At 36.6% G+C, this 13,560-nt stretch overlaps 1 protein-coding gene across 13 annotated transcripts in view; it reads right to left on the bottom strand.

The window, feature by feature from the left end:
- The window catches only part of lrrc9 (leucine rich repeat containing 9), a 74,118-nt gene that overhangs the window by 18,312 nt on the left and 42,246 nt on the right, over positions 1 to 13,560 (bottom strand). For 8 of the 13 annotated variants that reach the window (XM_087277273.1, XM_087277274.1, NM_001113802.3 and 5 more), the window contains 10 exons: positions 10,835 to 10,954; positions 9,540 to 9,731; positions 8,751 to 8,876; positions 8,047 to 8,187; positions 5,586 to 5,763; positions 5,269 to 5,489; positions 5,020 to 5,142; positions 2,638 to 2,768; positions 2,425 to 2,533; positions 104 to 240 (listed from right to left, as the gene is read on the bottom strand). In XM_087277273.1, the coding sequence (XP_087133399.1) occupies positions 104 to 240; positions 2,425 to 2,533; positions 2,638 to 2,768; positions 5,020 to 5,142; positions 5,269 to 5,489; positions 5,586 to 5,763; positions 8,047 to 8,187; positions 8,751 to 8,876; positions 9,540 to 9,731; positions 10,835 to 10,954 (1,478 nt within the window). The remainder of the gene's footprint in view (positions 1 to 103; positions 241 to 2,424; positions 2,534 to 2,637; positions 2,769 to 5,019; positions 5,143 to 5,268; positions 5,490 to 5,585; positions 5,764 to 8,046; positions 8,188 to 8,750; positions 8,877 to 9,539; positions 9,732 to 10,834; positions 10,955 to 13,560) is intronic. The other 5 variants (XM_087277282.1, XM_087277280.1, XM_087277281.1 and 2 more) reach the window with 1 other exon arrangement.

Here is a 13,560-nt window from a genome sequence, read left to right as displayed (position 1 = left end):
TTTGGAACATGTTTTTACAGTATAAAATACATTACACCTTTGCAGAGTCCTCATAAATAACTTATTCAGGAGTGTGCGTGCATACATGTGTGTATGTGTGTACCTGCTGGGTCTGCTGTTCTGCTGCCCGTATCCACTGGAACTAACTTTATGATAGAGAATCTGCTTGTTGCTCATGTGACTCTGAACTTTTTGACGTGGGAGAATTGACTCAACGTGGTTATAGTTTAAAGACAAAACCTGCAGAAACAACATAAAACATGTGTAAATATACGCTCATCAGCTACATTATTACGCACACCTGTTCATCTGTTCATTAACACAAGTATCAGCCAATCACATGGCAGCAGCTTAATGCATTTAACAATATCACAATGTCACAAAAACGGCTTTCTTTCATTTCAGAAATATCGGCAAGTTACAAAGTATGCTCTCCATCTCAGATGCAGAAGAGCTAGTCCATGCTTTTATGACTACTAGGCTGGATTACTGTAATGCTCTGCTGGGTGCCCAGCATCCTCTATTAACAAACTTCAGCCAGTACAAAATGCAGCTGCCAGAGTTCTTATCAGGTCTAGAAAATATGATCATATTACACTGGCTGCCAGTTAAGTTTCGTATTGATTACAAAATATTGCTTCTTACCTATAAAGCTTTAAATAATCTAGCTCCTGTTTATCTAACCAACCTCCTGTTTCGCTACAATCCAACCCACTTTTTAAGATCTCAAAACTCAGGGCTTCTGGTACCGAGATTAGCAAAGTGGAGTAACAGAGGTCAAGCCTTCTCATTTATGGCTCTTAACTCTGGAATAGCCTTCCTGATAAGACACACTCTCGCAGTTCAAAATTAGATTACAGACCTATCTTTTTAGTAGGCAAAGCATACACTCAATGCATTACATAGCAGTATGATGCATGAACGTGCTCCACGCATCTCGTTTATATACACTATGAAGAGCAGCTACGCTAATTATTCTATTTATTCTCTATTTCCACCTAGGGATACTCATCCCGAGGCCCTCAAAGATTATGCATGGCCACTTATGCGACCCAAGACCTGTGAAGAGACTCAAAGGTTTCCACAATCCCGGACCAGGCCGTATCCTGAGCAGCTGCTGTGGTGGCCATGGAGGAGTAGAGAGTATGCGTCTAATTCCTGTGAGACTCCAGGGACAGATGAGTCTTCACTGACGTCCAGCGTTCTCCAGCCTCAGGCACCTAGGCTGCAGATCTGCACAAGACGTTTGGCCATGGGAGAAATGGTCGTGCCCAACTTAGCCTGGTTCTATCAAGGCTTTTTATCCTTCACTTTCGCCAATTGATGAAGTTTCTTTCTCACCCCTGTCGCCACTGGCTTGCATAGTTAAAGAGAGCTGCGCATCGCTCTTCAGTGTTTGGACACTCAGCAGTAAATATTAACCTACACTGAACTGAACTGAACTGAACTAATCTAAACTGAACTGAACTTAAACTCTGAAAACTGAACTGACACTGTTTTAATTCACTATAATCTTCTATGTAAAGCTGCTTTGACACAATCTACATTGTAAAAGCGCTATACAAATAAAGATGCATTGAATTGAATTTAGGCATGTAGACGTGGTTAAGATGATCTGCTCAAGGTCAATGCAAGTATCAAAATGGTGACATAAACGGTGATTTAAGAAACTATGAACAGGGTACGGTTGTTGGTGCCAGACAGCCTGGTCTGAGTATTTCAGAAATACAGAATAGCACCAAAGAGAAGATATTCAGAGTGTGGCACTACAGGCTTGACTTGTTGGTGGTGACATGGTGACGCACCATGTCTACTGACTTCTTGAACACAATATTAAGTTCAATACACTCAAATGGCCTCCATACCGACTAGATTTGAATAGAGCACTTTTGGGATATGGTTAAAGTGGAGATTCAAGCCATGGATGTAAAAAAAAAAAAAAAGTAAAATCTGCAGTAAATAAGTGATGTTGGACCAATTTGGTCAATGTGGAATGTTTTCAGTACCTTTTTGAATTAACACCTTAAAGAATAAGGTATAATACAGTTCCGATGGCAATAGGTGGCCTTAATGTAGTTAGTTATAGGGATGTTTATACCCAAAATGAAAATTTACTCACTATTCACTCAACCTCAAGTAGTTCTTTTTTCTTTTAAACACAAAAGAAGATATTTGGCAAAATGTTGGAAACCGATGATCATTGACATCCGTAGCAGAAAAAACAAATACTATAGAAGTCAATGGTTACAGGTTTACAACATTTTTTTAAATATCTTCTTTTGTGTTCAACAAAAAAAATTTGTAACAAGTGAAGGGTGAGTAAACTTTAAATAATGGGTAAATGATGACAGCAGTTTTTGGTTTTGAGTGATCTAGCACTTTAATTTGTCAGTAGACAGTAAATTAATTACATACTCAACATACCTTAATATTGGGAAGAAAGATGAGACCGCTGAAGGAGGTGAGGTTATTGTGTTCCAGATTAATACTGCGTAAATTACCAAACAAATCAGCAGGAGTGAGATCCACCATCCTAAAAAAGAAAATTAAAAAGTGCAAAGACTGAATTGTCATGTACAGTTTTGTTGTGCTTGTAAAAATTTGGATGGTGGTATTTTAATGAGAGATGAAGTAAACCTGATGGAGCTGGAGTGCAGGTTGAGTTCTGACAGGTCTCTGTAGTTGGTATGGCCCAGTTTCTCAGCCACCATATCTGCATTGAGTCGTCCTCCAAATACATCTTTAGCAGTTTCTGATTCACTCATTTCCTACATACAGTTGAAGTCAGAATTATTAGTCCCTTCTTTTATTTATTTATTTTTTTTAAATATTTCCAAAATTATATTTAACAGAGCAAGGAAATTTTTACAGTATGTCGGATAATATTTTTTCTTCTGGATAAAGTCTTATTTGTTTATTTGGGCTAGAATATAAGCCGTTTTAAATTTTTTGAAAACCATTTTATGGTCAAAATGATTAGCCCTTTTAAGCTATATTTGTTTTCAATAAGCCTTTACATGTCACTTTAAGATGTTTAGAAGTGTATCTAGACAATATCTAGTAAAATATTATTTACTGTCATCATGGCAAAGTTAAAATAAATCAGTTACCAGAAATGACTTATTAAAACTATTATGTTTAGAAATGTGTTGAAGAAATCTTTTCTCTGTTAAACAGAAATGGGGGAAAAAATAAAAAGCGGCTAATAATTCAGGGGGGCTAAAAATTAAGACTTCAACTGTATATATAAAGGCACAGATATGTTTGCACTTGTGAAATGTAGACTATTCATCATATGGCACAATTAATTAACTGTAAAGATATTTATAACAAAACAATAGAAGCTTGAGGCCAAAGGGGTTGGCAAGTGAGCAGAACCTCATGGAACCATCAACAAAAATTTTCATTCATCAGTCCTTACTAGTGGAATAATAACAACAATAACAATAATAATAATAATAGTAATAATAATAATAATAACATAACAATAAAATTATTTATTAAAGGTCAAGTGACACTGAAGACTAAAGACTGCAGAAAATTAATCTTTGACATCCAAGGAAAATGGTCTTAATAATGTAGTTAGTCATAGGGATAGTTAAACCTAAAATGAAAATGTATTCAGTATTTACTCACCCTCAAATAGTTTCAAACTTTTATGAGTTTCTTTTTTTAAGATATTTAGAAAAATGGAAACCGGTGGAAAAAAATCTTTGGAAGTCAATGGTTACAGGTTTTCAACATTGTTTAAAATATCTTCTTTTGGATTCATCAAAAAAAGAAAAAAATAATTTGGGACGAGTGAACGGTGAGTAAATGATAACCCTTTAAATGAGGGGTAAATGATGACATAATTTAAGTGAACTACCCCATAATAAAAAAATCTATTCTTTCATTTTCCTTTGGTTTAGTCACTTTATTCATCAGGGGTTGCCACAGCGGAATGAACTGCCAACTTATCCAGCTGTGTTTTACACAGCGGATGCCCTTCCAGCTGCAACCCAGTCCTCACACATACATACTGTACACCAGTGGTTCTCAAAGTGGGGGTCGGGACCCCCCGAGGGGTCGCGGGGCAATTAAGGGAGGTCGCCTGGTGATTTCCAAAAGTCGATTTATTTTTATTAAACCATAAGAATTAACATATTTTATCCATAACTATACTGAAAATAAAAATAGTCGTTTATAGTTACTTTATACTATATAGTTAATAAAGTAGCTTATAGTTACTAGTTCTATTGGATTGCAACCCCTGGAGTAATTACATTATATTAAAGGCAGTAATAGCGTCATACCTACCACAACATCAGGTTATACTTTCTGGCACATTTAAAGCACTGACACAAATTTAATTGGTGTGTCTGTGTCATTGCATGCAAGGTTTCTGTATTTATAACCACCTCAGAAGATATTGGGGGTCGCGAGTCACTGGCATTGTTATTTGGGGGTCGCGGGCTGAAAAGTTTGGGAACCCTTGCTGTACACTACAGCCAATTTAGTTTATTCAAATCACCTATACCGCATGGCTTTGAACTGTGGGAAAACACCCAGAAGAAATCTACGCGAACACTGGGAAAACATGCAAACTACACACAGAAATGTCAACTGACAAAGACTGGACTTAAACCAGCGAACTTCTTGCTGTGAGGCGACAGTGCTGAGCCACCGAGTCGCCACAAAAAAAAAAAAAAAACCATTAATAAAAAATTTTTCTTAAGGATTATGTGACACTTAATAGAACAATTAAATATGTAATAATATTTCAAAACATTTTTGTAATAATTATTCTTTTTATTGTATTATCTAAATCCCAGAAGAAAAAGAAAGAAATTGTTCACTCAAAAGGTGAAAATGCCCTTAGCCTCATGTCCTTACTCAAAAAATAAAGCAGCTTAGACATTCTAATGACAGAATACCTGATGACAGAATGCTCATTTTTGGTAAACTTTTCCTTTAGGACACTACATACAGTACATATGAAAACAAACATTGGTATATGAAAACATCAGATATATTTACCACAGCCGCTCCGTCCAGTGCTTTAAGAGATGGCAGGTGGAAAACCATGTAGATCCTGTAGTTCTCCAGTTTGTTCACTAAGGGATTCCCATATAGATCCAGAATAACTAAACTAGACAGTGCCTGAGAGAAAAAAACACATTACATCATGACCACACTTTCAATTCCTACAGAACATTACATTCTTAGCATCATGAATTTTGAACGAATGCTTTATAAGTTGTGCAGAACCATTCAAAATCTCCTGACCTTTAAATGGTAAATGTCTCTTGTCGTGCTGATGTCATTGTTGCCGACGTACAGCTCAAATAAGGAGCGTGACCTCTGAAGTCCATGCAAAGAGGAGATAATGTTGTTTTCGACAGAGAGGAAGTGAAGGTTTGGTAGCTGGTCTAAAATGTCTCCATCTAAACATTGCAGGTGGTTGTTGTTAATGCTCAGACGTGTCAAGCGAGGCATCGAACACAAGCCTGCAACACACCAAACAAATAAGTGCAGTTTTAAACAGACATATTAAAAACTGAACAATACAAGACACCTGTAAAAGGAAAAAGAAAAAGCAGTACCTTCCAGTCTGCTGACACTGTTGTAGTTAAGGGAAAGTTCCTCCAGTAGGTGGCAGTGCTCCAGACCTTCAATTCTGGTTAATTCGTTATGGTCAAAAGAAGCCCAGCGTAGATTGACCAGCCGGTCTAGATTACTGATCCGGGTCAACCGCTGACCATCTAGATTCAGTGCTGTGATCTGATACCACAAGTATATCAGTTAAAGGAACGGTTCAACTTAAAATAAAATAAAATAAAATCTGTCTTAATTTATTCAACTTTTTATCATTCATGAATCCATTTTACATTTACATATAAGCATTTCTTAAATAATTGTAATAAATAGGAAATTGTGTTGTTGAGCTCCAAAAAAATATCAGAAAGCAGAATAAAAATTTGTGATTTCTCAGATTCCATTATAACAATGAACATGTACAACTCTAAAAAAAAATTCTTTGTGTTTTGCAGAGCAAACAAAAAAATCAAACAGATTTGAAACAGTCCCCTGATGATGTGCATTAAAAACAAAGTAAATCTGTAAACAGTTACTTAGTGATCAAAGAAGAGAACACTTGACATAACTGGTTTAACTGGATTTATTACGTATGAATTTAAGTAAAATTTTACTATTTATTTAATTCTATAAAGGTCTACAAATACTACTTCTAGCTTTAAGTTAAAATATTGTCACATTTTGTTTCAGAAATTTCCAATTGGACTGAATAACAAACGCTTTCATTTGGCTGAAAATCACATTTCCCCAAATATTCACTCTTTTTCCTTCGGCTTAGCCCATTTATTTATGAGGGGTCGCCACAGCAGAATGAACTGCCAACTTATCCAGCATATGTTTTACACAGTGGGTGCCTTTCCAGCCGCAACACAGCACTGGGAAACACCCATACACTCTTGCATTCACAAACATACATTACGGACAATTTAGCTTATTCAATTCACCTATACTGCATGCCTTTGGACTGTAGGGGAAACCAGAGCACCCGGAGGAAACCCATGCAAACACGGGGAGAACATGCAAACTCCACACAGAAATGCTAACTGACCCAGCCAGAGCTTGAACCAGCGATATTCTTGCTGTGAGGCGATAGTGCTAACCAGTGAGCCACTACACCACGCCATCCCTCCCCTAAATATTAATTTTGAAATCATTGGTAATGCGTTGTCTAAAATGAATAAATCATGTCTGAAAACAAGTCACATTTTTGTTATTTTATGCAAAATAAAAGCTTTAAATGATACAATTTTTATTGCAAGTTTGAAGAAATATCATTAGCAGTTTCTAAAATAAAACTTCATCTTCATTTTACTCAAACACTTAATTATATATCTTAAACCCGCAGAAAATTGAGAATTGTCGAGTGAGTTCTTTTATTTTTTTTTTCACACCCGTTTATGCTATATAATGTTTATAATATTTATGAACGCAACAAAGAGCTGTGGTATTTGGATAGTATAAACAAACTCTGCATCCAAAACCTGTGCTGCTTTGTATGCTTCACCCTGTTTTACCCTTTGATAAACTAGCATACATCTGGGACAATAAGTATTGAACACAACACCATTTTTCTCAGAAAACATATTTCTGAAGGTGCTGTTGACTTGAAATTTCCCCCAGATGTTGGTAACAACCAAAGAAACCCATATATGCAAAGAAAGCAATATTAATCAGTTTACAAATTAAGTTTAATTTCTTTATTTTCTTTATTTTTAATTTCTTTATTTTTGTTTTATTTTTATGTTTGTAATGTTTGAGTTTTGGCTGCAAAGTGGCGCAATGGGTAGCACGTTCCCCTCACAGCAAGAAGGTTGCTTGTTTGAGCCTTGGCTGGGTCAGTTGCCGTTTCTGTGTGGAGTTTGCATGTTCTCCCCGTGTTCGCGTGGGTTTCCTCCGGGTGCTTCGGTTTCCCTGACAAGTCCAAAGACATGTGGTATAGTTAAATTGGGTAGGCTAAATTGTCCATAGTGTATGTGTGTGTATGGGAGTATATGAATTGTTCCCAGTGATGGGCTGCAGCTGGAAGTGCATTCGCTGTGTAAAACATATGCTGGATAAGTTGGCGGTTCATTCCACTGTGGCAACCCTAGATTAATAAAGGGACTAAGCTGAAAAGAAAATGAATGAATAAATGTTTGTGTTTTTATCTAGTTCAATTCCATCTCAATAGCTCCTTAAGAAATATTATTCCCAGGAAAAAAACATGACGTGTTCAATACTTATTTTCCCCACTGTTTATGAAATCATGATAATGAACACTCATGCTTTCCACGTCCCCTAAATTGAACTGTCATTATGTAAAAATGGTCCTGCCGGCCCAATTCATATGCAGCCTACAGGCATTTCTTGACCCACCCTGGTTTGGACAGACACGAGGGTGAGTAAGTGATGACAGAACTCCTATTTCTGGTTGACTTAACCTTTTAAATTGTGCATATGTGTGGGAGATTGTAATTTTATGTGTCATACTTTGCTGGTCCAGCCTGACTCAAGCTCCTGCGAGTGTTTCCATGGGGATGAGCTGATCTGTGTGAGCAGGTGAGCGGAGGAGAGCAGACTCAGACTGCGGGGACGTTCGCTGTCAGTCCGAGAGTGGCTCATCAGAGATGCCTGCACACACACAAACACGCAGGTTTCAGGACAAATGTGGACAGGATACGTATGTGAATATTAGCTATAATCAGTGATGGGCAATATTTATGATACATGTATCTCAAATACAAAATAGCACTTTGTAATTTGTATGTAATGAATGGATCACTGATGTAGATTGCAAAAAAAAACGACAAACAACATTAAAATAAGTCCTAAACTGATGATACCTACAATTGATTGGTTTCAGTTGGTTTTTACAGTGAGTATAGAAGAGTTTAATTGCAAATTCTGTGAACAAAAAAATGTATTGAACTCTTTATATAGGTCTGTCAGCCTTTAAATGATGGGATGATGGGAATTTGGGTGAAAACTTAATCAACATATAGTACTATGTTCTGACTCATTATCTGCATTAAGTAGTATTTTTAAAATACAAAACTACAGTATTTTATTTTGATACATTTGTGGCTGCTGTATTTTGTAGTTTATTTTGATACACTTAAAATTAATCTATTGGGTATTTTATTTTAAAATCCAGTACATTCCATCCCTGGGTATAATGGCCAGCAGAGTCGTACCTGATTGATTCGAGACCGAGTGGCTACTTGAACCGCAGCAGCTGCTTCCTCCTCCATTACTAAAACATCATCTAAATGAGTGAGAGTCTTTAGCCGACTAAGAACCACCATACGCACACTCTCATTCTGAAACACACAGAATAATACACTTTTGTGTATTTCACTTTTGTACATTTTATGTCTTTAAACAAAATAATAAAAAATACAGAAGGAACGTAAATATTGTGTTTTATTTTTTATGTTTATTTATGTTTAACAGAACAAGGAATTCTTCACAGTATTTCCTATAATATTTTTTCTTCTAAAGAAAGTCTTATTTGTTTTCTTTCGGCTAGTATAAAATCAGGGTTTTTTAAACCATTCTAAGGTCAATATTATTAGCCCCCTTAAGCATTTTTGATATTCTACACAAACCACTGTCATGCAATGACTTGCCTTATTACCCTAACTTGCCTAATTACCATAGTTAAGTCTTTAAATTTCACTTTAAGCTGAATACTAGTATCTTGAAAAATATTTAGTAAAATATTACTTACTGTCATCATGACAAATATAAAATAAATTAGTTATAATAAATGAGTTATTAAAGCTATTATGTTTAGAAAAAATCTTCTTTCCATTAAACAGAAATGTATAATTATACAGGGGGGCTAATAATTCAGGAGGGCTAATAATTCAGATTTCAACTGTATCTTGATGTGAAGGAAGATGTAATCCATCTTCAGTGTCACATGATTTTTTTGAAAGCATTCTAATACACGGATTTGGTGTAAAGTGATAATCGTGTACCCTTTGCCAAGGATTGTGCCGTGTGTCCAGTCGAAGCAGGGCTGGTGTGTGTTTACGCAAAATATTCATGTCATCCCTGACTCGGGTCAACTGATTCCAGCAAAGGTCTAGTTCTATCAGACGACCGAGCCCACGCAGACCCTCCAGAGAGGAAATGTGGTTAAAACTAACATCCAGAGACTCCAGATTGGGCTGAGACATTGAGAGAAAGAAGGAGGATTGTCAGTGAGAGGTACAGTAAATAAATATATTTATAAATCAGCTGTGAAATTGTCTGGTGAATTTTGTCTTTGACTTTATTACAGACTTTAAAAAGGAGGACAGGAGTTCATTTAAAGAGATAGTTCACCTAAAAGTGAAAAATCTCAGCCTTTTCTCATTTCTCATTTATTCACCCTTGACTTGTTCCAAACTAGTTTGAGTTTTCTTTGTTTTGTTGTTGTTTTGTTGAATATAAAACAAGATATAGCCTACAGTAGAAAACCATTGCCTTCCATACTATTTGTATGGAATTCAAATTGAATCAATTAGAATTGGACGAATTGGAATTTACGATGAATATCAATGGTTACCCATTTACAACTGTCACAGACACCAGCGATCTAGCCCATGCAGCTTGCTGGAGAACTCCAAATCTGCTGGTATATGAACTACAAGATCCAGTCATGCAACACACACACACAGACACACACCTGCTCCAAGTCTCCATTGATTACACTCCTACTGCTGATGCTGCTCATAGACTGATTACACCACACATATATACGGCTTACTTTGAGACTCTCATGGCTGAGTCTTGTTATGTTGAACAGTACGATGCGTTTTCCTTGCCTTGCTTTGTTTTGTTTGTTTTACCCTGTCTGCTTCCTGTCTTTTGACAATCTCCCTGTTATATGACTATGACTCTGGAATTGCCTGTATACATCTGTTTGCTCCAGTGTTGACTGTTGCTTGCCTGACCAGCCTGCCAATAAACCCTGCATTTGGATCCGCACCCCTTTTGTCAGCGTCACTTCACATTACAATAACTTTTTTTATGGAACAAGTCAAGGGTAAATAAATGATGATAGGTTTTTTATTTTTGGGTGAACTATCCCTTAAATTGTTTATATCATTAAAATACATTTTTAATATAGGTTGCTTCAAATAAAGAGGCCCTCATGTGCCATTACCGAGCAAATTAAGACCAAGAATTAGTTTTACAACACTAATGTAATTCTCACTGCCTATATAGATTTTTGATGATGCCATACATCATATTTAGAAGAAGCTTATAAATAGGACAATCTCCTCACCATGTGTGAAATATCATCCAGATGAGTTAACTCGTTGAAGCTAAGGGTCAGATTCTTCAGAGCTGTGAGTCGGGAAATCTCAGGCAGTTTATTTAGGCTGTTTCCATGTAGATTCAGCACCTGTATCACAAAAAAATATGCCAATAAAATTACTACATTGCCTGACCTTAGAATGAAGTCCTATTAATCCAGCAAAACAAAAAACACCCGCCGTTTAGGTCTGGTCCATAATTGCATATTTGCCAATCCAATCACATATACACACCACTAAATACAGGAGCTAACTGGGGTCTAAAATCAGTTGAGTTTGTCCAATGTCAAACAGTTTAGTCAAAAACAAATTTGATTTGATTGCTTTTGTAGCTTAAACTCTCCTGTGATTGAATGTGTTTAAACATCTACAAAAGCATTATGAAATTTGTTTGTGAAGACTGAAATATGATATTAATACTTCTTGACCAAATGCAAATTGTAGAAGCCACTGACATCCATTCACTTGCTTTCCCATCAACTTGTAAGTATAACATGGGATTGTTCATTCAACAGTAGGCCTACCCATGCATCGCACTGAGCATTTGTGCAAAAGTAATGTATATAGAGACTAAATTCACAAGTTCACACTTACAAATATTGAATAAATGGAATATGCATATTTGGTGTGCTGTCCGAGGACATGCTTGGTTATTTATAGAGGTTTGGTTTTAAGCTGATTGGATACAAGAATGATTGTCAACAATGAACTAGATATTAAAGTTTAAGGAGAAAATTTATGGTGGCTTGAAAAAGCTAAGTCTGAAAATTTGAAGTCGTTTTAAGGTGTAAATAACTGAAGTAGTTTTTATGAAGTTTGAAACAGTCGGCATAGATAAGTACATATATGTTATCATGTTTCTTGGTAGGAAGTTGCTAGGGTGTTCTGAGTACTTGCTAAGTTGCTGCAAGGTTGTTTCTAAGGTGTTGCTTGGTGGTTGCTAAGGTGTTGCAAGGTGGTTGCTAGGATGTTCTGAGTGGTTGCTAAGGGATTGCTAGGTGGTTGCTAAGGTGTTGCTAGGCGTTGCTATGGTATTCTAGGTCATTGCTAAGGTATTGCTAGGTGGTTGCTAAGGCGTTGCTAGGTCGTTGCCAAAGTTTTGTTAAAGTGTTGATAGGGGGTTGCTAAAGTATTCTGAGTGGTTGCTAGGCAGATGCTAACATTAAGCATAATTCTAGCATAAATTAGCATGATTATAGCATGAATTAGCATGTTACTAGCATGTTTCTAGCATGAATTGGCATACTACTAGCATGATTATAGTATGAATCAGCATGTTACTACCATGTTTCTAACATGGATTAACATGTTACTAGCATGATTCTAGCATGTATTAGCATGTTACTAGCATGAATCTAGCATGAATTAGCATGTTGTTATCATGATTCTAGCATGAATTAGCATGCAACTAGCATGATTCTAGCATGAATTAACATGTTACTAGTATGATTATAGCATGAATTAGGATGTTACTAGCATGTTTCTAACATGATTTAACATGTTACTAGCATGAATTAACATGTTGTTAGCATGATTATAGCATGAATTAGCATGTTGTTAGCATATTTCTAGCATGATTTAACATGTTGTTAGCATGATTCTAGCATGAATTAGCATGTTACTAGCATGTTTCTAACATGAATTAGCATGTTACTAGCATGATTATAGCATGAATTAACATGTTACTGTTATGTTTCTAGCATGAATTAGCATGTTGTTAGCATGATTCCAGCCCAGGGGTGGGCAAACTCGGTCCTGGAGGGCCGGTGTGCTGCATAGTCTAGCTCCAACTCTAATTAAAAACACCTGAACATGCCAATCAGTGTCTTCAAGATCACTAGAAATCTATAAGCATGTGTGTTTGATTAGAGTTGGAGTTAAACTGTGCAGGACACCGGCCCTCCAGGACCAAGTTTGCCCATCCCTGTTCTAGCCTGTTACTATCATGATTCTAGCACGAATGAGCTTGTTTCCAGCATGAATTAGCATGTTGTTAGCATGACTTAGCATGTGCTAGCATTACTAGCATGTCACTAGGGTGTTGCTAGCATGTTTCTAGCACAATTAGCATTCCAGCATGAATTAGCATGTTGTTAGGATGTGCTGGCATGACTAGCATGTCACTAGGGTGTTGCTAGCATGTTTCTAGCCAAATTAGCATGTCAGTAGGATGTTAAGACAATTAGCATGTATTTAGAATAGCTGGTCACAGTCTATTGGACAGTTGCTAGGGTGCTGAAAATGGTTGCTAGGAAGTGGCTAGTAAGTTTAATGGTCATCAGTGATTGGCTGCAGGCTAGACTGAAGCGAATGAGGCCAGACTCTAGTCTGTATGACAGTCTGATGTAGAGTTATGAGCTCACAAAGGTTGATCCAATGTTAAGTCAATGACAGTCTTTTACAATGGAAGTCTATGGACAGTTGCTAGGGTGCTGTAAGTTAAAAAATCATCAGTTATGGGCTGCTGGCTAGACTGAGTTAAATGAGCACAGTTAAAAGTCTGTAGGACAGTCTGATGCAGAGTTATGAACACACAAAGTTGACCCAATGTTAAGTCAATGGGACTTATGGGAATTTTCGGAAAGTCAGATCAGTTAGAAAAGATATTAAACCTGAGTCAGACCAGTTTGAAGGTTTGACGAAAGTTTGAAGTATGTAGCTTAAAAGGCTTAGGAGGAGAGACACTTTACAAATA

The sequence above is a fragment of the Danio rerio genome, chromosome 13 (assembly GCF_052040795.2).
Source record: "Danio rerio strain M-AB ecotype USA chromosome 13, GRCz13ab, whole genome shotgun sequence".
Taxonomy (NCBI): Eukaryota; Metazoa; Chordata; class Actinopteri; order Cypriniformes; family Danionidae; genus Danio; species Danio rerio.
This window is presented reverse-complemented; position numbering and strand designations above follow the sequence as displayed.